Source organism: Symphalangus syndactylus, chromosome 20 (genome assembly GCF_028878055.3).
Source record: "Symphalangus syndactylus isolate Jambi chromosome 20, NHGRI_mSymSyn1-v2.1_pri, whole genome shotgun sequence".
Classification (NCBI taxonomy): domain Eukaryota; kingdom Metazoa; phylum Chordata; class Mammalia; order Primates; family Hylobatidae; genus Symphalangus; species Symphalangus syndactylus.
In genome coordinates, this window is record NC_072442.2 from 26986679 (window position 1) to 27013147 (window position 26469).

Here is a 26469-nt window from a genome sequence, read left to right on the forward strand (position 1 = left end):
ACCTAGTCCCACCTAAGAATTTTCTGATGGTGCAAGTCATCTAATAGTGGGAAGGACTGGCCGCCTCCTTCAGTAATGAGCTCTCCACCCCTGGAGTTGAAGCAGAGAGACTGGGTGCCCATTTGTCGTGGCTGCAGTAGGAGGGCTCGCTCCTTGCCTGGTAGGAGGCTGACCAGCGGTCTTCTGTAGTCCTTACAGACTGGTCCTCTGTGAAGCTCTTGGTCTCCTGGATGTCTCTCATCAGCTCCTTTCCTTAGCCTCATTCTTTTTCCTCTATCTCCCTCCCAGGCCTGAAGACAGAAGAAGGGAGCGTCAGAGGCGCCCTGCCAGCTGTGTCATCTCCCCTGGCTCCAGTTTCACCCTCATCACCCACCACACATCATGGGGAGCTGGAGCCGTCATTCTCCCCCAACACGGAGCCCCAGATTGGGCCCGAGGAAGCCATGGAGAGGCTGCAGGTGGGAAGCTGGAGCTGGCAAGGGCTGGGGGTCTGGGCGTTCCTGGGAGTTCACTTCTCCAAAGTCAAGCTTGAGAAAGAAGGAATTCTAGGAGTAGCGTGGCCCCAGGGTAGGTTGTCCCTACCCTGGGTCTGCTTGTCCCAGACCATCCTGAAACCTACCCACCCTTAGGCCCCCAGGAGACAGAGAAGATTATAGCTGAGCTGAACGAGACGTGGGAGGAGAAGCTACGCAAGACAGAAGCCCTGAGGATGGAGAGGTGTGAGGGCCGACAGCTGGGGTCCTGGGAGGAGCTGGAGGCTGTGGGGGAGGTCAGGCCCCACAGGGAAGGAGGTCACAGGCGGTGAAGGTAAAACTGACATTTGCCTCCCCTCTGCCTACAGAGAAGCATTGCTGGCTGAGATGGGGGTGGCCGTCCGGGAGGATGGGGGAACTGTGGGCGTCTTCTCTCCAAAGAAGGTGAGTGAGGAATCGGGCGAGGAGGCCTAGAGAGCTCACTGGATGCTTAGAAGAGAGGCAGCGGGTGCAGGGTAGTGAGTGCTGTCCCTGATCACTCCCTTTGAGGTCCCCGGCTTGTCCGTCCATCATTTCTGTCCCCTCCGCTGCCACTTCCTCTCTGTGTTGTCTAGTCATCCCTGCCTTCTCCCTCCAGCCACTTGACAGTCAGCCTCAGGAGAGGGAGAGGACCTGGGAAATCGGAGGTTGGTTGGGATAGAGACTGAGGCACTGTGCATGCTTTTGTATCATTTGTGTTTTGTATTCTGTGCATACTCAGATAGCTAAAGAAATCTATTTTTCAAAAGGATAACTTGAGAAGACAAGACTAAAGGGAATAGAGGAGGCGTGAGCCCTGCATTGTAAGACAGTGGTTACCAGTGCAGCGAGAGGTTGGTTATAGATGGAGGCACCTGTGTAGCTTGGAGCTATGCCGCAACTGGTTTCCTAGAGAAGGTGGTTTGGACAGTGGAACCTGAAAGGTGGACAGGACTTGGGGGGTATGGAGGAGTCGGGCCACCATGAGGTTGAACAGCCTGGGGTATGTGTTGGGGTGAGTGGGACACGCCAGTGCTTGACACGTGCCTGCTGCCAGGTTTTAGGTGCCTAATAATCTTTGCTGAAAGGAAGGAAGGAGGAGGGCAGGAGAGGTCAGGCTCAGGTGGAGGCAGAAAGATACTCCAAATATTACTAACCATCCGGCACAGGGACTGACCAGTCAGAAAGGGCACTGGCTATAGACAGCCAGCAGCGCTGTACCGCTGCATACCAATGAAGGGATGCTGCAGAGGCCAGTTTGAGCAGAGCATGAACTTCCAGTTCCACCAGGGAACCAGCCCAGCCTGTCTGGACCATGGTGTGAAGCAGCAGAGGATCAGGCCCTAAGTCAGATACACTGTGCTCTGAGCCAGACAGGGTCACTGGGGGCTGCCTGGAAGAGGTGATGCATTACCAGAACAAGGCTTCTCTCTATTTTGTAAAGTCAGGTCCATCTGGGGGACTAAGCAAGCAGGGATCACTGAACCCCTGTTCGGAAAAGGGGAGAGGGGTTTTGTCTTGCCTGGCCCAAGCCACAGTGAGGGAGTGAGAGAGCTGTGGGCAGCAGGCCAGGCTGCTTGTCTGGGGTCTTGTCTGGGGCTTTGGGGTCCTTCTGAGGGAGCCAGACTCTTCTGGGACCCAGCCACACCTAGGTGGAAAGAGGGGCTACAAGATGCCCTCAGTATGGCTTCCAGCCACCTTTGTATACCTGGAGCTGGGCCGCTTCCACCACGGTTGCAAGGATGGAGAAAAAGCAGAAAGGAGTGGGGAGACTGGTGGGGTGGAGGTTTCTTCCTTGGAGAGCTGGCAGAGATGCCACCTGCCAAAGCCTGGAGACCAAAGGAGGGGGTTCTTGTTTTAATTGTTCTTACAAAGGTAATACACACCAGAGAGGACATTCTAATAGTTCTAAAAGGTGTGTACAGTGAGAAGTTACGTCTCTCAGTTTACAGCATTTTGTTATAGAAAAAAAAAAAAAGTAACCCTCCATCCTTCCCACCCTTAAGTTCCCCTTTCAGAGGCAGCCTTCATTATGAGTTCTTTTTTTTTTTTTGAGACGGAGTCTCGTACTGTCACCCAGGCTGGAGTGCAACGGTGCAATCTCGGCTCGCTGCAACCTCTGCCTCCCGGGTTCATACGATTCTTCTGCCTCAGCCTCCCAAGTAGCTGGGATTACAGGCACACACCACCACCCCCGGCTAATATTTTGTATTTGTAGTAGAGACGGGGTTTCACCGTGTTAGCCAGAATGGTGTCAATCTCCCGACCTTGTGATCCGCCCGCCTTGGCCTCCCAAAGTGCCGGGATTACAGGTGTGAGCCACGATGCCCGGCCCAAGGAGAATATAGTAAGAACTCATAATGGGCCAGGCACGGTGGCTCACGCCTGTAATCCCAGCACTTTGGGAGGCTGTTGTTGGGGACATTGGCAGTCAGGGATACAGGAGGCCTGCTTTGGAGGGAGTGCTCAGGGGTCCGCTGGGTGGAAGTACAGAGTCCGGGAGAGAGGCCTGGGAGGGGGGCTTGGACAGGTGGACTAGAGCCAGGACATGGAGGAGGCCCAGGGATGCCAGGGGAAAAAGTAGGCTCAAGTCCAGCGGGGCTGGGGTTCCAGCTGGAGAGGTCTCAGCAGCGAAGCAAAGACATGGCCATAGCGAGGTGTGGACGGGAAGCTGGAAGACCTGAGGGGTGGCAGGAAGGCAGGTGGGCCTGGGGCAGGGTGGTGCTGAGGGATGGACAGGTGTGTGGCAGGGCAGCAGCTGGCGGGAAGGGAGACTTCCCCAGGTGTGGCAGCGGGGGGTACAGAGGCAGCATGGGGGTACAGAGGCAGCATGGCCTGTATGCCACCCAGAGTACTGCTCAGCAAGGGCAGGGCTGTTGTAACGGAAACAAGTCAGGAGAAAGAGCTTTGGGAGAAGGGAATGGGCCGGGTTTTCAGCACAGAGCAGCGTAACAATCACTCAGGTGTTCAGGATGGACTTGGCCTGGGGCCTTAGGCAGGGACAGCCCCAGGCGGGTGCTGCAGGGACCCAGGCTTGAGGTGAAGCAGCCGAGGGAGGGGTGGTCACTGTGGAAGAGTCAGGGAGTCTGCTTCAAGAAACATGTTTGTTCCATTTGCTTTTGAGTTGAAGTGACACTTTTTATTTTTAAATTGTGAAAGTAATTGATGTGTGTAGGAAATTCAAGGTTGATGAAAGGTGGGGAGTACCAGTCTGCTTACTCAGTCTCCCCCAACTCTCCAGAAGCTGCAAGGTACATTTTGAGGAAAGAAATGATGGGACCTGAGACAGAGAAATATAGGGAAGAAGAAGAGAATGCAGGGGGTCCGGGGCTTCTGGTCAGGGAGCCTGGTGGGTCGAGGTGCTTCTGAAGAGACAGGCCTTGGGAAGGGTTGCTGACCTGGATGCAGCAGGATGGATGGGGCAATTTTTGTAGGCCCCCCGTGTGAGGAGAGGGTGGATCAGGCTGTCCCGAAAGCGGTTGGTGTGAGAGGTGGGAACCAAAGAATGTCATCAGGGTGGAGGGATGACGATGGGAGAAGTACAGAAGGCAGGAGAGCTCTCCAGAGTGAGGGGGTGCAGCTGGCAGTGCCAGGCCTGGAGGGGTTTCTCCTCCCACTGCTCCCTTTCTTCCTTTCCATAGCGCCCCCTGGCTGGCTCCCCCTGACCACCTTTCTCTCCCCGCTTAGACTCCCCACCTGGTGAACCTGAACGAAGACCCTCTGATGTCTGAGTGTCTGCTCTACCACATCAAAGATGGCGTCACCAGGTAGCGTGTACCCAGCGGCCTGGGGGGGGCAGCCTCTGCTTTTGGGGTGTGGCTGCCAAGGGTTGGCCACATTGGCGTCTCCCTTCCCTGGTGGTCCCTGGAGATACCTCAGATCTCTAAACAGCTGCCTCCACAGCCCTGCATGCTCTTCTAGGTTCAAGAGAAGTTGGTGAGCGTGCCTGCTCAGTGGCTGTCTTGCCTCCACCTGCCAGTTCGGTTAGGGCGAGACATCCTTGTTTACTGGGGCAGGAGAGTTGGGAAACATAGACCCCCGCATTCTTTTTTTTTTTTTTTTTTTTGAGACGGAGTCTCACTCTGTCGCCCAGGCTGGAGTGCAGTGGCGCAATCTCGGCTCAGTGCAAGCTCCGCCTCCCAGGTTCACGCCATTCTCCTGCCTCAGCCTCTCCGAGTAGCTGGGACTACAGGCGCCCGCCACCACGCCCGGCTAATTTTTTTGTATTTTTAGTAGAGACGGGGTTTCACCGTGGTCTCGATCTCCTGACCTCGTGATCCGCCCGCCTCGGCCTCCCAAAGTGCTGGGATTACAAGCGTGAGCCACCGCACCCGGCCTAATGTTTGTATTTTTAGTAGAGACGGTGTTTCACCATGTTGGCCGGGCTGCTCTCAAACTCCTGACCTCAGGTGATTCACCCGCCTCGGCCTCCCAAACTGTTAGCATCACAGGTGTGAGCCACTGTGCCCAGCCAATCATTGTATTCATTTTTGAAAGTATTTATGGACGGCCCGCTGTGTAGAATGCATTTTGTTATGTATTTGGATGACACAAAGGCATATAATATACATAAGTAAAATCCTACAAGGCCTGGCCCTGTCCCTCTCCTACCTCCTTTCTAGCACTCTCGGCCTCCCAACAAATTGCTTATGGTTCTCTGCAGACCCCACACTGTGTCCTACCTTTGTGCCTTTCCTCTTCCTGGAAGATCCTCCACACCTCACAGCCCCCTTCTACTGGCTGGCTCCTACTCACCGGTGAGTCTCAGCTTAGCTGCTGTAGCCTCAGGAGGCCTTGACTCTCTCAGACTGGGTTAAGAATCTCCCTTCCTCCCTCCCTCCCTCCCTCCCTCCCTCCCTCCCTTCCTTCCTCCCTCCCTCCCTTCCTCCCTTCCTTCCTTCCTTCCTTCCTCTCTTCCTTCCTTCCTTCCTCCTTTCCTCCTTTCCTCCTTTCCGTTCCTTTCCTTCCTTATTTTTCTTTATTATTATTATTACTTTTTTTTGAGATGGGGTCTTGCTCTTGTTGCCCAGGCTGGAGTGCAATGACACCATCTTGGCTCACTGCAACCTCTCCCTCCCGAGTTCAAGCGATTCTCCTGCCTCAGCCTCCCAAGTAGCTGGGATTACAGGTGTGCGGCACCACACCTGGCTAATTTTGAATTTTTAGTAGAGATGAAGTTTCTCCATATTGGTCAGGCTGGTCTTGAACTCCTGACCTCAGGTGATCCACCTGCCTGCAGCCTCCCATAGTGCTGGGATTATAGGCGTGAGCCACCGTGCCTGGTCACTTTTCCTTTCTTTCTACAGGGTCTTGCTCTGTTGCCCAGGCTGGAGTGCAATGACACCATCTTGGCTCACTGCAACCTCTGCCTCCCGAGTTCAAGCGATTCTCCTGCCTCAGCCTCCCAAGTAGCTGGGATTACAGGTATGCGGCACCACACCTGGCTAATTTTGAATTTTTAGTAGAGATGAGGTTTCTCCATATTGGTCAGGCTGGTCTTGAACTCCTGACCTCAGGTGATCCGCCTGCCTGCAGCCTCCCATAGTGCTGGGATTATAGGCGTGAGCCACCGTGCCTGGTCACTTTTCCTTTCTTTCTACAGGGTCTTGCTCTGTTGCCCAGGCTTTAGTGCAGTGGTGTGATCACAGCTCACTGCAGCCTTGATCCCCAGGGCTCAAGCAATCCTCCCACCTCAGCCTCTTCAGTAGCTGGGGCTACAGGTACATGCCACTACACCTCATGAATTTTTTTAATTTTTAATTTTATTTTTTGGTAGAGACAGGGTCTCACTATGTGTTGTGGACCTCAGGTGATCCACCCGTGTCGGCCTCCCAAAGTGCTGGAATTACAGGCATGAGCCACCGCGCCCAGCCTGGCATTTATTCTTGATTAAAATTTGTCAGCAAACTAGGCGCAGAAGGGAGAACTTCCTCAGCCTGGTAAAAACCTATAGCTAACGCTAACATCATACGTAATAGAGAAAGGTTGAATGCTTTCCCCCGAAGATCAGCGATGAGGAAAGGATGTCCATTCTCATTATTTCTAGTCAACATTATACTGGAGGTTCCGGCCCATGAAATAAGGGAGAAAAATTTAAAATACCCATATTGGAAAGAAAAAAGTATAACTGTATTAGCAGACAATGTAATCACTTATATAGACAATTCAATGAAGCCTATAAGAAAGCTAATTGTGATTTAGCAAGGTTGCAGAATTCGAGATCCATGTACAAAAATAAAATATATTTCTATATATTAGCAACTAACAATCAGAAATGGAAATTTTAAAAATAACATATACAATAGCAACAAAATGAATGAAATATATAGAGATAAATATGGAAAAAATGTGTGAGGCTCATATACTAAAAACTATGAAATATTGCTGAGATAAATTCAAGAAGACTCAAGTAGATAGGATAATATTCATGAGTTAGAAGGCTCATTATTAAAATATCAACTATCTCCAAATTGATCTACAGATTTAATAAAATTCCAATCAAGCAGGGTGTAGTGGCTCACACCTGTAATCGAAGCACTTTGGGAGGCCAAGGTGGGAGGATCGCTTGAGCCCAGGAATTTGAGACCAGCCTGGGAACAACATAATGAGACGCAGTCTCTACAGAAAATAAAAAAAATTAACCAGGCATGGTAGTGGATGCTTGTGGTTCCAGCTACTTGGGAAGCTAAGTTGGGAGAGTCACTTGAGCTCAGCAGGTCGAGTCTGCAGTGAGCCATGATCATGCCACTGCACTCCAGCCTGAGTGACAGAGTAAGATCCTTTCTAAAAAAAAAAGTTCTGATCAAAATCCCAACAGCAGTCTTTTTGGTAGAAATTGACAAGCTGATTCTAAAATTCATATGGAAGTCATATGGAAACGCCAAAGACTTAGAATGACCAAAATAACTTAAAAAAAAAAAAAAAAAAAAAAGTGAGAGTTAACAATACTGATTTCAAGATTTATTATAAAGCTACAGTCATCAGGACAGTATGATATTAACATTAAAATAGACAAATGCATCAGTAGAACAGAAAAAAGAGCACAGAAATAGAACCACACAAATATGAAAAACAGATTTTTTATACATGAGAAAAGGCAATTCGGTGGTGAAAGTAAAGTCTTTTCGGCAAATAAGACTAAAACAATCTGATACCTTTATATGAAAAAAATGAACTTGTATCCATACTTGCACCATATACAAAAGTTAAAATGAATCACAGACCTAAATGTAAAACACAAGACTGTAACACTTTTAGAGGAAAATCTTTGTGACCCTAGGTTAGGTAAAGATTTTTTAGCTACCACACCAAAAGCATAATCCATGAGAGAATAAAAATAATAAATTAGACTTCATCAAAATTAAGAACTTCTCTTTGAAAAGCACTGTTAATAATAAAATAAGCCATCGAGGAGAAAAAAATTGCCAATCATTATCTGAAAAAGCACTTGTACCCAACATACATACAAAGAACTCTCAAACTCAACAATAGAAAACTTAACACAATTTTTTCTTTTCTTTTCTTTTTGTCTTTCTGGAAACAGGGTCTCGCTCTGTCACCCAGGCCGGAGTGCAGTGGTGTGATCATAGCTCACTGTAACCTCAAACTCTTGGGGCTCAAGTGATATTCCTGCCTCAGCCTCCTAAGCAGCTGGAACTACAGGTACAGACCGCCATGCCTGGCTATTTGTGTGTGTGTATAGAGTCATGGTCTTGCTATGTTGCCCAGGCTGGTTTCCAACTCCTGGGCTCAAGCAATCCTCTCACCTTGGCCTCCCAAAGTGCTGGAATTACAGGTGAGAGCCACTGTGCATGGCCAACAATCCAATTTTTTAAAAGGGCAAAAGATTTAAACAGAAAATTCACCAAAGATACATGGAGGGCAAATAAGCACATTAAAAGATGCTCAACATGGGCTGAATGTGGTGGCTCATGCCTATAAATCCCAGCACTCTGAGAGGCTGAGGGGGGAAAACTGCTTGAGGCCAGGAGTTCAAGACCAGCCTGGGCAACACAGAGAGACCTCATCTCTACAAAAAAAAAAATTTTTAATTAGCCAGGTGTGGTGGCATGCACCTATCGTCCAGCTGAGGTGGGAGGATCACTTGAGCACAGGAGTTTGAGGCTGCAGTGAGCCATGACTGCGCCACTGCACTCTAGCCTGGGTGACAGAGCAAGACCCTGTCTCGAGAAAAAGATATATATGTGAGGTTTGCAGCTAGGCTCAGTGGCTCATGCCAGTAATCCCAGCACTTTGGGAGGCCAAGGCAAGTGGATCCCTTGAGCCCAGGAGTTCAGGACCAACCTTGGCAACACAGAGAAACCTCATCTCTCCCAAAAGTACAAAAATTAGCCAGTTTCAAAACCTGGTCTGAAAATAAATAAATAGATTAAATAGATTAAAATTTAAAAATAAAATTAAAAAAAATTTAAAGGCCAGGCGTGGTGGCTCACACCTGTAATTTCAGCACTTTGGGAAGCCAAGGAGGGCAGATCACTTGAGCCCAAGAATTCGAGACCAGCCTGGCCAACATGGCGAAATCTCATCTCTACTAAAAATATAAAAAATTAGCCGGGTGTGGTGGTGCATGCCTGTAATCCCCGCTAATTGGGAGGCTGAGGCAGAAGAATCGCTTGAACCTGGGAGGTGGAGGTTGCAGTGGGCTGAGATCACACCACTGCACTAAAGCCTGGGCAACAGAGCAAGACTCTGTCTAAACACACACACACACACACACACACACATATATATATATGCATACATAGGTGTGTGTGTATGTGTATATATACACATACACACACATATATGTGAGGTTCATATCAATCACAAGAGCTTACCATCTTCAATGGCATTTTGGATAGCACGAAGTCCGTCTCTTATGGCATCCTTGACTTGTGTGAGAGTATGCATATTTGGTCCTTTAACCAACAAGGTAACAGAGCGAGGGTTAACACACTCCTCGATAATAAAAGTGAACTTTTCTTCACTCTTAAGGGTGGCACAAAAATAAATAACTTTAATATTTAATGTCATTATAAAATCAACAATTTATACTAGAATACAATCTTCATTTGAATTTTTCTTATCAAGCATAACTAAAGATATGTTTAAAAGGAGTTGTTATATCTGAACTCTTAACAAACATTTAGGTAAATAAACTGTAAAATCTGTTCCGTGAATTAGATCTCAAAACACAAAACATGAAATAAAAGGTCAAGTAGTATTTTTCTTTAAAAAAAGGAGCTTAGTATTCACTTTATAACCACTATTCACAGAAATACTCACGAATGTATACTCAGACACAAGACCAGCATGTCCCAAGCAATCTACAGTGAGATCTTCAAAAGAAGATCTGCGGAGCCCTCACCAGAATCACCCTTAATGAAGAGTCACAGGGGGAAGACGTCCATACACGCATGAGGAGACAGGCCTGGAACAGAGCCTTCCTGCACAGCCTCAGAAAGGACCCACCCTGCTGACACCTGGATCTCGGACCCATGGCCTCCAGTGCTGCGAGATGGTAACATTCTGTTTTTGAAGGTGCCCAGTCTGTGGTACTGTAAAACAGCCCTAGGAAACTAACACAGCCTGTTAGCCCACAGATGGTGGAGAGATGGAGTGCTCAGTGGAGCTCCAGGCTTACTGTCTACAGCTCCCAAAGTGTGCTACTGGACCCTTGGATGGGTGTAGGTATGCACAATAATTTTGGGTGGTGCAGGGTGAATAATTTCAATTGACATAATAATGTGTTTATCTTACTGGGTAAATCAGGGGTCCCCACCTGTTAGGAACCAGGCTCCACAGCAGGAGGTGAGCAGCCAGCCAGTGAGCAAAGCTTCATCTGTAAAAACAGCTGCTCCCCATCCCTCGCATTACCGCATGAGCTCTGCCACCTGTCAGAGGAGTGGTGCCGTTACATTCTCATAGAACCCAACTGTGAACTGCGCATGCCAGGGATCTAGATTGCGTGCTCCTTATGAGAACCTAATGCCTGATGATCTGTGACTGTCTCCCATCACCTCCTGATGGGACCATGTAGTTGCAGGAAAACAAGCTTAGGGCTCCCACTGAGTCTATATTATGGTGAGTTGTGTAATTATTTCATTATATATTACAGTGAAATAATAATAGAAATAAAGCACACAACAAATGTAATGGGCTTGAACCATCTCTGCATCATCCCTTCCCCTTCTCCCAGGTCCATGGAAGAGTTGTCTTCAAGAAAACTGCTCTCTGGTGCCAAAAAGTTTGGGGACAGCTGGTGTAAATGTTTCTAAGAATAGTTAAGCAACTTAAGCTTTACATGCTACAAAGAATACAGGTTTAAATGCTAATAAAAATAGGTGCAAATGAAAACACTCTTTCTGTGGTCCAGGGAATCTTAACCATTCTATCAGAAAGACTTGCAGCTTGGAGCTGCAGCTGCCCTCCCACATCCTGTCCACTGTAAAGCCCTGCAACACACTCACACACACATGCACATACATACACATGCATACACTTGCACACATGCACATAAATACATTCACGTGTATATACCTGCACACACACACACGCACATACATACACAGGCATATACCTGCACACACATACACACAGACACACACACATGCTGTGCTTCATGCCCTCACTAGGGTGGTCTGGGAGGAAATGTGTGTTTTTAGGAGAAATGAAGACAACTCAGGCCCCTCATTCTCCTGGTGTTTGCACAAGTGCCTTCTCTACAGACCATGCTTCAGTCTCTTGTTTCTCCCTCTTACTGAAAGAGAGAAGCAGAGGCCCGGCACATACTCGGCTGCTTAGGGCACAAGCCAAGTTCACAAGCTTCCTGGGGAGCCTAGTAAGATGAGGCACTGCAGAGCTTCTTCCCCAAAAGAGGCGTCGGCTTTTCATGGATCCTTGAGCCGAGGAACTCGATAGGTGAGACATCACAGTTCATCAGAAGACACAAGCAAACTCCGGTGAGAGAGGGCAACGGTCAAAGATTTTATTCTCTCGGAGAAGGGGTTCTAAGGCTGTAAGCAGGAGGCAGAAGACTTTATTGCAAGCGTAGTTAGGTGATGGCGACCTACGGTTTTCACTGGGAACTGGGATCGAGAGTGACCCGACCTCCTACTCATGCTCGTCTCTCCCTGTCTCTCTGCCTTTTGTGTCTCTCCCCCTCTCTCCCGCTCCTTTTCCTCTCAGCCTCCTGTGTCTCTTTAATCTCTCTTCCCCTCTCTGTCTGTCTCCCTTCTCCCCATCTCTCTTTCTCCTTCTTTTCCTCTTCTCTCTCCCTCCTCGTCTCTCTGCCTGCCACTGTTCAGGCTCCTGGGGCCCCACGTGGTTGGGCGGACACAGGACTCCCAGGCTACCTTTCATAGCGCAAGCACAGGGCTGCAGGACCTTGGTCCCCACCTCCCAGCATCCTCGAAATGAGGGGTGTGGGGTGTGCTGTGCTTTCCTGAGTGGGCGCCCCACCCTCCAGGAAGCAGAAACTGCAGGTCACAGCTGGCTTGAGTGGTGCGCCCACAGGAAGTGGGCTGCCAGCTTCCATCCTGTGATCTGCTGAGGCCAAAGCAGAGGACAGCAGCCCAGGCCCGTCTCTGCAGCAGGGTGGGGGTAGGGGTGGGCTTGGGGGTGGGGATGGGGATGGGAGCCGCCAATGCAAACTGGCCCCTGGCTGGTTTCCTACCCTGCACCCTGCCATGCAAGGCCTCCTCTCCCACCCCTACCCCTGTCTGCCCCACCTCCACCCCTAGGCTGCCCCACACCCAGGCTCCAGAAGTCTCCCAGGATCCAGGAGCTGAGGGCAACCACTGGGTTCTACAGCCCCTAGTCCATGAGTCAGCCACCCCTCTGCGTGCTGACAAACCTTGGCTCTCATGCCCCACCCCAAGCCAACCAGACAGCCCTGTCCCCCCACCAGCATTATTACTGCCTCCTGATTTTAGCCCTGACAGCCCTGCTTCCTGGTAACCTTGCCCCTCCCACCCTGATCCAGGCAAGCCCAAAGGCCAGCGCCCTCCACCCACCCTTCCTGGGGGCCACTCTACTATCTCCTTGCCCAGATGTCTTCACCTGGCTTTACCGAGATAGAATAAATAACAGGGATGAGGCCCCGGGCTCCACCAGGAAGATGTGCCAAAGTACTCTCCATTTAGAAGCAGGAACAGTGATGGGGCCTATGGATGACCCCAGGATTGTCACCCAAGCAGCAAGAAGGGCAAGGAGCCCGGTGTCCTGGCCTTACCCTGGGAGGTCGTGGCCAGGGCTTCAAAAGGCCCTGGAGAGGGGTGGGCAGGAGAGCAGATCCACCCTCCTCTCGAGGAAGCAGCCACCGCCCCCAGGAAGAGCAGGTAGGGGCACACAGGCAGAGTCCCCGCGTGCTGTAGAGCAGGGCCAGCAGATCTGCAGTCAGCCTCAGCCCCGGGGGAGCTGCAAGACAGACTGAGACCCTCAGGTTGGGCTCTGTGTCCCCACCCAAATCTCATCTGGAATTGTAATCCTCCTGTGTCAAGGGAGGAACCTGGTGGGAGGGGATGGGACCTGGGGACAGGTTCCCCCCTGCTGCTCCCCGATAGTGAGGGAGTTCTCAGGAGAGCTGATGGTTTGAAAGTGTGGCACTTCCTGGTTCTCCACTCACTCCCTCCTGCCGCCTTGTGGAGAAGGTGCCTGCTTCCCCTTCACCTTCTGCCATGACTGTAAGTTCCCTGAACTGGGAGTCAATTAAACCTCTTTCCTTTATCGATTACGTAGTCTCGAGTATTTCTTTATAGCAGTGTGAAAACGAACGAATACCCCTTCCCTGAGACCCTTCTCCTTAGGCAACCAGCTGCCCCCATGCTCCTCCTCTGCCCCCTGTTCTTTCTTTTCCCCTCATGAGGCCCAAGTGATAAACAGGGCCAGCCCCAGCCCCAGCCCCAGCCCCATCCTACCGCAGGCCTGTGTGGCTGCTGGAGAGGCCATGCTCCTTTCCTCTCCCCCAGCCTGCCTGATAACGCTTTCTGGATCCTGGAGAAAAGTGACCTCTATTCTCATAATGGTGCAACATCTTCCAAGACCTCAAAAAGCTGTACCATTTGAGCCAGTCTTTTTTCTTGTCTCCACCTGCTAGGGCTGTCATTGGGACAGTCCTGGAGGGTGGTGCCAATGGATGAATGGATGGATGGACAGTAGTCCAGGCATGATGTCCCTGTCTGTCCTGAACCGGGCCCTTCCTCCAATGAGAAGCCTTCCTGAGTGAGTATGTACAGTCATCCCTTGGTATCCATGGCGGATTAGTTCTAGGGTCTGCGGGAATGCCAAAATCCACGGATGCTTAAGTCTCTGATATAACATGGCGTAGTACTTACGTATAAGCTATGCACATCCTCCCGTATACATTAGACCATTACTAGATTATTTATGACATGTAATACGATGCAGATGCTACATAAATGGTTGTGATACTGTATTCTTTAGAGAATGATGACAAGAACAAAGTCTGCACATGTTCAATAGAAACATAACCATCCAATTTATTTTCTGAATATTTTCCATCTGCTGTTGCTGAATCTACAGATGCAGAGCTCCTGGATACGAGAGCCAAGCGTGCTTTGAGAGTCGGGTGGGTGAGGTTGCTAATGAGTACAGGGGAGCAGGTGTTGATCAGAAGGGCCCTGCACTGGGGCATCTGGACGTCCTGCCTCAGGACTTGAGACTCCAGTTGGATGGCACAGGCAGACTCAGCCCAGGTCAAAGCCCTCCCCTTGCAGGTTCATTTTATCTCGAGCTCTTTCTGGCCCCTGGAATTTGGCATGCCCTAGGCCCTGGGTGGAAGGACAGATGAGCCAGGTTTTAGATAACATGTCTAGAAGAGTGAGCCCCTACTGTGTGCCCGGCACTTTCCCCACAGGATCCTCTAGCTAGAATAGCCAAGGGTCATGGAGAGAAATACCCAGTTAAAATGTCAGAAATGAAAAAGCGATACCATCAGAGACGCTCAAAAGACCATTAGGTAATAGTGTGAGCATTTGTATTCTGAGATCCAACAGCAGCAGTCACTTCCCTCCACCCCTATGTGTATCCCAGGACCACCCTGGGCGGGGAGGGCTGAGCTTAGGGAGCACCCATGGATGCTCTGATGCCCGCCCTGGGCCTCGGGGGTGACAGTGATGAGGAACTGGGTGCGCACATGAGTGGGGCAACCGGGCCTGGCCAGAGAAGCAACACACACGTGCACAGACGTGTTTACCCACGTACGCGTGTGCACGCACGTGCACAAACACATTGCAGGCAGGCATGTTGACGCCTCAGGCAGCGGAGGACCCTGACTCTGGGCCCTGCTGACCCGGGCAAGGCCCCCTTGTGATGCGTGCCGTGACCTCAGAATGCCACTGATGCAGAGCACCTATCCGCTCTCTGGCCTGCCTCTGTGTTCTACGGCAGTTACACACAGGCAGTGGTGTTTGTGAGCAGCTGTGTTTTCTCCCTGAGAAGGTTTTCTCCCTGAGAGGCATACATAACCCAGGCCAGCTGATTGATCAGAATCAGGTGAGTGTGACCTGTTCTCTTCCCTCCAGGCTGACTTGGGGACAGTGGCTATGGTACGGGCGGTGTTGGCCTCTGGGCAGCTACTGAGGAGGAGGGTCATCCCTGAGCACTCACAGGGAGCCCCTTCTACACTGCCTGTATAGATGATTTTCTCTTTCGTCCTCACGGTGGCTTCGTAGAGTGGGTGCTGTTCCCGAATGTACCCATTCGACAGGTGAGACGTCTCGGGTCAGAGAGGCGGTAACCAGCCCGAAAATCCAGACATGACCCTGGGTTTTGCTCTCAGCCCTGCTGTGTGCCATGCTAGACTTCAGGCCTCAACCCTGTGACCTCCCTGCTCGAGATCCCAAATCTGCCCAGATTTCCAATCCCGATGGGGCAGAGCCTGGCCCTGGTAGAGACACTGGGATGGATCCACTGTGGGTGGGGAGGAGGGAAGGGTCCTCAGAACACACCTGGGGCCTAAGCTGGGTCCTGATGGTCACTGTGGGACCACTGGACACACACGGTCCCTTGTCTGGGAGTGGCATGGGGAGCCTTCTGCCCTTGGGCAGTTGTGGAAAGTGAAGGAGCCCTGGAGGGCTGGCTGAGGGGAGACTATCTTTCCTTGTGTTCGAAGGGGTCCAGGCACTGGGCTTCTCCCCAAGTATTTCTTATTCTGTCTGGCCTCGCTTTCCTTTTGCCCTGAGTATTCTCAGGAGGGACGGTCCATCTAGATGTTCTCCAGGAGCAAGGACCCACTGTTCTTCATCAGTGACCCAGGAAAATGAAGCCCCCTCCTATAGGGACAGCTCAGAATGGTGGAGTCCGCAGTCCCTCCCCGAGAGATGTGGTTTCCATGAGCACAGTGGCTGCTTTGGAGACAGTAGATCATTTTCATCCCTCATCCCCAAAACCAAACACACTCCCGCTCAAATGGCGTTATTCCTAATGCAGCTTCACTGGTTAGACCGAAGGGCCACGGTAGCCCAAGTGATGAGCGAGGTAGAACGGAGCAGTCAGGAGATATCTTGTTCCCCATAGGAAACTAGGCATCTCTGTGGCCCTGAGTATCCCAGGAGGCCGATCGTACAGAGACCTCTGGTGCCTGACCCCAGTTCGCATCCACAACCCCGGAATAGCCCATCACAGGCCCTTCACCCTTGGCTGGTGGACACCATTCAACCTGACGGGGCAGGCATGTGCCCATTTCATGGCATAAGGGGAAAATGGGATTCTCTGTCCAGGTCCCACTCTTCTCGAGTCCTTGGGGAGATGCTCACCCCTGCTTGCGGCTTCAGACTGCAGAGACCCATGGAGGTGTGGGCCACGGGGTTTGGCCCCTTTTTACCAGAGTGCAGTGGTTGAATGAAGGTTACACCACCAACCAGCATCTGGGAGCCCGGTGGGAGCGGTTCAGGTGTTCTCCGAAGCTGTCGGGTACAGTGTAACCTTTATCCAATTTTGTCTCACAGGATGAACGTGGTGGAGGACGTGGAGAGTTGGCGGGCACGGGAGCGAGAGGACATCATCAGGAAATATGAAAAGGTACAGTTCGGTCTGCTTCTTGGAGGAAGGCCTCTTCCAGTGCGCCCTGGTCAAAGGGTCCTGGGTTCCCTAGGAGCACAGGGCAGGGACGGGTGGCCAATACCCCCAGGCCCTTGCACCCTTTACCTTGGACCCCTCACCAAGGCTCCCTCTGGGTTACAGGGGCACCGAGCCGGGCTGCCAGAGGACAAGGAGCCTGTGCTTATCGGAATGTTCGAACGTGTGGATCCGTTTGGGATGATTGTGCAGTGAGTCCTCTGTGCTCCCCTCACCCCTAAAGCATCTGTCTCAGCTCAGGGATGGGTTTGCTTTTAGAAAGGCCATTCTGACACAGGACATGTCTCGCCAGCTCGGGTCAACCTCCTTTCCAGGGTCAGAACTCCTCCCTGGCTCCCCTGCAGGTCCAACCCGAGGTTGTTGTTAGGCCAGAGGTGCAAGACCCATCTAGGCAGCCGGTGGGAATGGAGACTGGGCTAGGTCAGGCCCCTGGGCTCTCAGCAGTTCTGTCGGCAAGTCAGCACAAGAGGAGCGGGGCAGCCCGAGGGTCTGGCCCTGTCTACCAGGGGACAACCCCAGTGAGATCCAAGGGTTGTGGCCACAGGGTGAGGAGACACCTGGCCCAGCCTTGGGGCTGTTGTCCAGCAGGTCTCTCAGGGCCCACCTGCCCCTGTCCTCCCCCATTTCCCTAGAGTTACAGCCCTCACTGTCCCCATGGGGAAGGGGGAAAGGTGTAGGGACAGTGGGGGCTTTGGACCTAAGAGAATGGGGGAGAAGATGGGCAGGGCCCTGCTCTGGGCATCTCAGGGTGAGGCCGGGGAGGCAGCAGGGCTTGTGACTGAAGACCCTGGGTCTGGTGCTGGGAAGGGATCTGGGGCCAGGTAAGAGGAGCCCAGCCTGGAGCCCATCCTTCAGGGATCAGAGGATGGAGAGACAGCGGATCCCGGGGGACGTAGGGTGGGAGGGAGCTGATGAGCCGTGCCACTTCTGAAACGCAGGGTGTGTGGCTCAGATGCAGGGAGAGGCAGGTGGATGCTGGGAGGTCAGAGCCTGCAAGAGCCTTGGGGCTGTCAAGTGGGATGGGCCCCTGGTGCACCCAGAGTACACCGGGCAGGTCTCAGGGCAGGCTCCCTTGACCCTGGCGGGGTGATGTGGTCGATCCCTGAGGGATTCCTGTCAGGGCCCGGTCGCCCACCCTGGGTGGCCCCCATCCCATCTCAGGGCTGACCTTTCTCAGCTCCAGCAGAAAGCACCACCTCGAGTCCAGGATGGGCAGCCCCATTGTGCAGCCTGACCACCCCCCATGCCAGGGGCCCCGGTAACCCCGGCCAGGCTGTCCTTGCACTCCTTCTTCTCCCAGGTCCTGCTCCTCCTGGGAGTCAGCCCCACAGGAAGGCCCTTGTCCTCCCTTCCCTGTGCTTTCTCCCGGGCTGAGCCCTGAGCTGGGTAGGGACAGAGCCAGTCCTTTCTGGGGGCTGGCTCCCGGGCTGGGGTGGCTCCAGGCCCTGTGCAGGTCCTCAGCGCTGCCTGGGTTGCCTTACAGTGAGATGGAGCTGCCTCCTCTGACTGCGCGGGAGGCAAAGGTAAGAGCCTGATGCATGGAGGGGTTAGTCCAGGGACGTAGGGACTGGGCGGGTGGGCAGTGAGGCAGAGGAGGCAGCTGGCCTGGGCGGTGGCGGGTGAGGACAACACTCTGTCACTGGGAGAGGGAGCAGAGACCTGACCCCAGGTTGATTTAACTTTGGCAGTTTGATAAAATTCCAAAGTGAGAACCACAGTCCTGGCTTGGGAGTGGCTTCCCACTTGTGTCGGGACCCCACCTAGAGGCTGGGACCTAAGACTGGTGTGTCTGTGGCCTGAGGATGGCACATCCCGGGGTCCCAAAGCCAGCCCACTGGTGCTCATTTGCTCAAAGGCTGTCAGCCCTTAGGGTCTGCCCTTCCCTGGCTCCTTCCAGCTGGGTCCCACCAGGGCTCCAGAGCCCAAGACCCAGCATCCACGGGCAGCTCTGGGAAGCCTGGCAGCTCCACTAACTCCAACATTCCTCATTTGACAGCGAATTCAGCGGGAGACAAGGAGAAACAGCAAGTGGCTGGAGATGCTGGGCAAATGGGAGACATACAAGAACAGCGAAAAGGTAATGTGTGGAGGGAGAGGCCCCCAGAAGCACTCTCTGCAGAGACAGGGGACAGGCACCCATGGCTGTGGCCTGACACCGTCAGCCTCTCAGAGGGCGCGTGGCACACTGTCCTCACCCAGAGGACTGCAGGCCTGGTCACCAGGTTGCCTGCCTATTCGTGCAAGCGTCACCTTGCTGGGAGGGAATCTGAATCTAGGGCTGGGACCACCTGGAGCTGAAGGCTACGGATGCCCTGGTGACCCGAAGGAAGAAAAAGGTTCAGATCAGAGTTTTGACTCTGAGTGTCCATCCACTCTTTCAGTCCTGGGAAGGGTGACCCTGTCCCAGCTCGATCTCACCTCTACTGAGGAATCATGGGGCCAAAACCGACAATTCCCAGAATCCCCAGGCTCTGGTCCTCACTGGGGTCACCCCGTGGCCTGTAACACCAGACTGTTTTCTGCCCACAGCTCGTAGATCGCACATACAAGGGGATTCCCAGGAACATCCGGGGCCGGGCATGGTCAGTCCTCCTGAACATTCAGGAAATCAAATCAAAAAACCCCGGCAAATACAAGGTACACTCAGCCAGAGCACAACAAACGGGACAGGCCGTGTCAGGGGCCCAGGTCTCCAGCTGGAGGGAACATCAAACCCACCCTGGGGGGCATGGGGGAGGATGGTCAGATGCACATCCTGGGCATGGACGGTGGCATAGTCACCACAGACAGACTCGGCTCTGGTGACCCTCCCTGGCTTCAATAACAAGCCAAAAAGCAGCTTTCTGCAGAAGGAAACCTTCCTTCTTTCCTTCCTTCCTGAAGTGCTGACTGTGGGCTGACTGCCATTTGGGGCAGGGATTCTTCCATGTGTTCTGAGGCTGCTTCCTCCTCTTGGCCCTGCCCTACAGCTCATGAAGGAGAAGGGCAAGAGGTCATCTGAACACACCCATCAGATCGACCAGGATGTTAGCAGGACTCTCCAGGACCATGTCTTCTTCAGGCGTCGATATGGAGCCAAGTAAGCCTACGGGAGCCACAGGGTCCCAGCGGAGATGGGGTGAATGAGAGGGACGGGCACTTCCCCGGAGCAGAAGCCAGGGTCACCCAGGAGGGATGACAGAGCCACCAAGAGCTCTCCTGGCCCAGGGAGCAGCAGGCACCATGAACCGAGCACCTCCCTGGTTCCAAGCCCTGGGCCAGACTGGAACATGTGGGGCCGGAACCCAGGAGGATCCTGAGGAGACAGAAGACAGCAAAGAAAATCATGCACAATGGTGAAAGGTGCTCTCCCTGACCCACGGGGACCCGTGGTAGGACCTACGGGAGGGTGGCAGGATGGAGGGCCCATGAGCCTACCCAGACAACACTGACAGCACCAAACGCTGGGAGAATTATGGGTCCTGGAAACTCTCATCCAGGTCTGCCGGGAACATGACATGGCACAGCCACGTTGGCAGCCAGTTGGGCAGTGGCTCACAAAGCTCAATGGACTTGAACCAAGTGTCCCCAAGGTGTCACAGATATTGAACCCACTGATTTGGAAACTGACATCCACATGAAACCTGCATGCCAGGTTCACTGCTTGATTCACCGTCACTCACACACCGAGCCTTCGGGGACGGCCTTCAACACGGGCATGGGGAGAGCAAGGCTGGTCCTCCCTTCAAACGGAAGACCCAGTGAGAAAAGGGAACGAGCCAGTGATGCCCGCAAGGACGTGGGTGGATCCTAGATGCATTTTGCTAAGGGAAAGAAGCCAGACCCAATAAGCTACCACAGTAGCATTCCCATTCCTAGGCCATTCTGGAAAAGGCCAAGCCACAGGGACTGAGAAGCAGTCTGGGTGGCCAGGGGCTGACGAATCGGGGAGAGGCTGGGTGCGTAGGGGCCACTCTGGAGACTTGGAGGATGAAGGATTCACTCCAGGAGGGGCTGGAGCGGTGGCCGGGAGACTCCGCACATTGGTTTGGAACTGTGGAGGAAATGTACACCCAGAGACTGAACTGGCATGTGTGCAAACTGAAAAAAAAAAATCATTCAGAGTGAAAAGGATCGGTCAACTCACTGTACAACTGGGCTATTTGCATGTCACAGAGGTGGCTTTTACTGAAACATTTCTTCAACAGTCTCAGGCCCTGAAGAGCTCACTGCTTTTCTGGTGAATCATCTGAATGTGAAATGGGATTTGTTGTTAGGATTTGTATACAAAGTGAAACTAACAGCATCTGCACAAACCAAACCATAGCCCCCTTTCTCTGTTTCCTAGGCAGCGGGAACTCTTGTACATACTCCTGGCATATGCGGAGTATAACCCGGTGAGTATTCCCAGCAGTGAGGTTCCTGGGCCATATTTCCATATTCACAGGAGTGGGTGTCTGGTGGGGGTGTCGTTGCTTCTTTTAAAGTTGGTATTTGTGACCCACCATGTTATAGGAGGTAGGATTCCAGCTCCCCGCTGGCATAAACCTCCAAGCAAGGGGGTGGTCTCAAGGGGTCAAGCTGAGACACAAAGGAGTTGGGGCCTGGACTCCTGGTGTCACCTGGGCCTGACCACCACTTCTGAGAACAAGAAATGACGCCCTCCTCCTGGGGCTGCCCCAAAGCCTGGGAGCTTGGCAGCGTCACACGCAGGATGGTGGTCTCAGGAGACATTTTGGACAAGGTGCTGAAGTGCCTGATGGACTTGGCTCTTGTCATGAAATGAATTTGCATCCTGAGGAAGCCTCTTCTTCAGAGGAAGCCTGTCCAGTCACCTCTGCCCTCTCCAATGACATGAGTCCTCCCAGGTGACCTCAGCCCTCCCAGCTGATGTCCTTCCATGGTGACTCTGGCTCTTGCAGAATGTGGGCTACCGCGGGAACCTGAGCCACGCCGCCGCCTTGTTCCTCCTGTATCTGCCTGAGGAGGACGCATTCTGGGCACTGGTGCAGCTGCTGGCCAGTGAGAGGCACTCCCTGCAGGGTAGGTGAACAGCCGCCCCTGGGGCCTCACGCAGCCAGACCCGGGGACGGCCACCGTGGCCAGGTGATCTCGGCTTTCAGCCAAGGCACCCTCCTTGTGTCGCCAGCTCGTTGGGAGCCTTTAGGACGTCTCTGCTGAGGGTCCCACAGGAGTCTGCAGCTGGCCCCCCACAGCCCAAGTCAGACACCTTTCAACCCCATCAGCAGAGGGCATCTCATCCTCCCCGTGGCCACCCTCTGTGTCCCGGAGCCACGGCCTCCGGCTCTGATTCTGTGCAGCCGACTCTCCCCTCCCTGAGAGTCCTCCTGCCCTCCAGCTGCCGGGGCTCCGGCTGCCCTTGGTGCGCAATAATGGGCCGACCAGGCCCAGGTGGCAGCATCTTCCCATCCCGTGTCCCCTGGCCCGACCCCACTTCCAGGAGATGACCAGGAAGCCCAGTACCCACACTGTTCTGGCTGCCCTGTTGTGGCCTCAAAGTCAGGCTTGCCCCTTCTGCACCCTGGCCCAGGAGGCCTCCAGGGGAACCTCCAGCCAGGCTCCAGGGGATGTTCCCGCCCCACCTCCCCAGGTTAAAGGCCGCAAGGTGGGGTCACCAGATGGGAGGGTGGGAAGCCTTCGGGTTTGGGGGCCTCTCAAGCTGCCCAGCTCTTGCAGCTGATGGCTCTACATCTTGGGGGAAGGCTCTGATTTCATGATGGGCTGGGGGCTTCTCAGGATTCCACAGCCCAAATGGCGGGACAGTCCAGGAGCTCCAAGACCATCAGGAGCATGTGGTACCCACGTCACAACCCAAGACCATGTGGCATCTGGTGAGTTTATGGTCCCTTCGGCTCTTCCCCAGAGGCCCTGCATCCCGTGGGGCTGGAGGAGCAGGGCGGCTGGAGCCCCTCGTGGGGCTGGTGACTGGCTGAGTCCCAGCCAGGGCCTGACCTGGGATGCCGGGTCCTCCATGGGCTGGGAGTTGGTTTCCTTTCCTGCCCTGGAGGAGACAGAGGCACAGGGATGGCGCCCCAGCTCCCGCAGAGCAGGGCAAAGGGCAGTGTGTCCACCGAGAGTGTGGGAAGGGGACGGTGTCGCGGGGAGCCCCGGACAGTGCCCAGTGTTCTGCACTAGGCATAGGTTCTTCAGAGGCCCTGGAAGAGGGAGGTTTTTAGGGCAGCCCAGTGGCCTGAGCACCTCTGTTGCTCCCATCAGGACCAGGACATAGACGCTGGTCTATGCGGGAAGCATCTCTCGTTAGGCTGGCTTCTCCGGACATTAATGAAGGTAAGGTGGCATAGGGAGACCCTGGCTCAGGGACCCCCGTTGCCTGCAGTGCCCTGCTTCCTCAGTCCGGCAGTCTGGCTCACCCCCAGCCCACAGGAGTCTCAGGTGGGCCCCCGAAGGACACTCAAGCAAAACCCTGTGCCCAAGAGGGGTCATCCCAGGGCAATGGCTGGGGCTCAGGCGTACAGCCTCATGCGCAGACCGGGCCAGGAGCCGACTTGAGAGGGCTCAGGGAAGCCTCAAGCGCTGGGCAAGCCCCTCTCTCCAGGAGCCACATCTCCACTCATATGAGTGCCCCCCATGAGGAGCTGCAAGACCTTGCCTGACCCAGCGTCCTGGAGGGCCCAGGCAACGCTCATGGGGAAGGCCACTGACTCTGGGGACTGAAACCCCAATGGGCACAGCTCGAGCCACCAGCCCCAACCTGGAAGGGCCAGGTTCTCCCACACCTGCTGTCTCCACAGATCTCTCTCAGGCTGACCCTGCGCCTGTGGGACGTTTACCTGCTACAAGGAAAACAAGCACGGATGCACATGACCAGCATTGCGTTGGAGGTGCGGCAGAGTAAGTCTACGTGTGCCTAATGGGGCCTGGGGAGCCCCGGGGTCAGACCCCGACTGGCCTGAGGGCAGCTTCCTCACACTGTCCTCACGATCCCCTGTTCTGGCTCAGAGGGAGGTCTGGCCAGGTGGGCCGGGAAGGGCACTGTGACAGCGAGCCCATCCCCCACATGACCCAGATGAAAGTCAGGAGTGTGGCGGGCACTTCCCTGTCCAGGTCACCCCCCAGTCACAGCCTCCTGTGCACATCTGGACCCCTGGGGTGGCCACAAAAGGATCCAGCACCACCCAGTGAGAGGCTGAAGTGGCCATGGGGTACGTGCTGGCCCCCTCCCAGGGAACTCTTCTGGCCTGATGTCCACCCTGTCCCTAGATCGCTTCAATAAGACGAGTTCCGGCCTGTGCGCATGCATCGCGAGCCGGTTCTGCCATCACTGGGCCAGGGATGATGACAGGGTGCTCAAGCACCTCAGGGCCTCTGTGAACGAACGACGGAGGAAGCAAGCGGACCTGCCACCCCCAGGTGGGCTCCAGTGCCGTGTCCCCTCCCATGTCACCCTCTGGGGCAGTCAACAGTGGGGGAGTGCCCGGGACCTGCAACCCTACTACCTGGGCCTTCCTCTTCACCTTTTCTTCCTCCTCTTCCTCCTGGACTCTAAGAAAGTACAGGAGGCCCACCGGTCCTCAGGGCAGGCGCTCAGTGCCTGTGTACTGGACGTGTTGTGCACGCAGGAGGGGGATGTGAGCAAGACCCTCCCTCAAGGCCCCCCCACTTTCCACGGTGTCTCCCTCTCCCCCTCACAGGGCCCTCAAAGTTGCTAGAGGAGCCAGACCCATTTGTGGGAGACCCCGCCTCTCCCTGCAAGCACCCACAGCCTCAGAGAGCAGCAGAGGCCCCTCACTCCTGCACGCTCCTCCAAGGTTGCCAGGACAACAAGCCTTGAGCCAGGGAGACAAGGGAATTGGGGGTCCCTGACCCCCAGAGCATTCAGGGAGAGGGCACAGGCGGGACCCCGGGCCCAGAGCCAGAGCCAAGAATTCAGCCCGATGTGGGAAGAGTCAGTCCTGGCATGGACTGGGCAGCCCAGGAGGGCAGAGGGTGACCCACGTCCGGGCCCAAAAACCCACTGCAGAGACGGGTCCCCATGTGAGGTGGCAAGGGGCTGGGTGACATCCAAGGACCCTCCCACCTGAGTTCTGACTAGGGGCCGTATCCCAGGCCCAATAGCCCTGGGACGAATGTGTGTGGCAGGAAACCCACAGCCAGTCCCAACCCTGGGGGCAGTCCCAGGAGCCACCCGCCATGCCACGACAGTTTCCCCACGCCAGGCAGCACACACCCCTCCCTCTGGGACCAGCAGACTACAGGCTTGTCCTCAGTGTCAGGCCACGGGGGCCACACAGAGACCCCGAGGACTACAGAGACGCAGGCAGGTGGGGCCCAGCCCAGAAAGGCCTGCATGGGCTCCCTGGAGACGCTGACCACGTCTGTTTTCCTTTCAGCCAAAGCCGAGCAAGGGTCCTCGGCACCCAGGCCTGTGCCGGCTTCACGTGGCGGGAAGACCCTCTGCAAGGGGGACAGGCAGGCCTCTCCAGGCCCACCAGCCCGGTTCCAGCGGCCCATTTGGTCAGCTTCCCTGCCAGGGGCACCTTGTTCTTCCACACCCTGTCCTGGTGGGGCTGTCCGGGAAGACACCTATCCTGTGGGCACTCAGGGTGTGCCCAGCCCGGCCCTGGCTCAGGGAGGACCTCAGGGTTCCTGGAGACTCCTGCGGTGGAACTCCATGCCCTGTCTCCCGACGGACCTGGATATAGGGGTCCATTGTGATTTCGAACAGAGCTACTGGGTCCATGCCATGTCCCAGGAGGACCAGCTGGCCACCTGCTGGCAAGCTGAACACTGCCGAGGGAGTGAGATTGGCTTTCGCGGAACTGAACAACGTGGGCATGGACTTCCGGGCCCTGCAGTGCACCCAGCACTGATTCCGACCAGGACACCTCCTTCCCAGCGAGGGACGAGGAGCAGTGCACTCCCACCTCAGGGCCTTATTATTTAGTTAATAGGATTGTGCTCATGTTACATTTCTCAATTTTTTTTAAGAGATAAAGTCTCACTCTGTCACCCAGGCTGGAGTGCGGTGGTGCAATCATGGCTCACTGCTTCCTGGAACTCATGGGCTGCAGCAATCCTCCTGCCTCAGCCTCCTGACTAGGTGGGACTATAGGCACACGCCACCGTGCCTGGCTAATTTCTTTGACTTTTCTCTGGAGACAGGGTCCACCCATGTTTCCCAGGCTGGTCTCAGACTTCTAGACTCAAGTGAACCTGAACCTCCCGCCTCGACCTCTCAAATTGCTGGGATTACAGGTGTGAGCCACCACACCCGGCCTGAATTTCTTACGTGCGATGCTACTACAAAACGTCATTATTAGGGGAAGCAGGATGGAAGGTGTAGGGGAGGACACTGTAGTGCCTTTACAATATTTCTGTATATCTAAAATCATTTCAACAGGAAACATTTATTTCAAAACGTGAAGGTTTTGATGACACCATGAGCCTGCCTTTGTACTTTAAACTCATGGAACGAGAACCACCTTCACATTTTGAAATAAATGTTTCCTGTTGAAATGATTTTAGATATACAGAAATATTGTAAAGGCACTACAGCGTCCTCCTACACCTTCCATCCTGCTGCCCCTCATAATGACGTTTTGTAGTAGCATGGCACATAAGAAATTCAGGCCGGGTGTGGTGGCTCACACTTGTAATCCCAGCAATTTGAGAGGTCGAGGCGGGAGGTTCAGGTTCACTTGAGTCTAGAAGTCTGAGACCAGCCTGGGAAACATGGGTGGACCCAGTCTCTAGAGAAAAGTCAAAGAAATTAGCCAGGCACGGTGGCGTGTGCCTATAGTCCCACCTAGTCAGGAGGCTGAGGCAGGAGGATTGCTGGAGCCCACGAGTTCCAGGAAGCAGTGAGCCATGATTGCACCACCACACTCCAGCTTGGGTGACAGCGTGAGACTTTATCTCT

The 26469-nt window shown here is 54.0% G+C and overlaps 1 protein-coding gene and 1 pseudogene across 1 annotated transcript in view; both read left to right on the plus strand.

The window, feature by feature from the left end:
• LOC129469400 (kinesin-like protein KIF1C) overlaps positions 1–10646 on the plus strand; it is a 22936-nt gene extending 12290 nt beyond the window's left edge. Inside the window, 7 exon segments of the mRNA XM_063628682.1 lie at positions 289–458; positions 638–717; positions 842–917; positions 4179–4258; positions 5155–5248; positions 5798–5915; positions 9767–10646. Of these exon segments, the coding sequence (XP_063484752.1) occupies positions 289–458; positions 638–717; positions 842–917; positions 4179–4258; positions 5155–5248; positions 5798–5915; positions 9767–9873 (725 nt within the window). The 3' untranslated portion in view covers positions 9874–10646.
• Positions 10093–26069, plus strand: LOC129469401 (TBC1 domain family member 3G-like; annotated as a pseudogene).
• Positions 26070–26469: the final 400 nt, after the last annotated feature.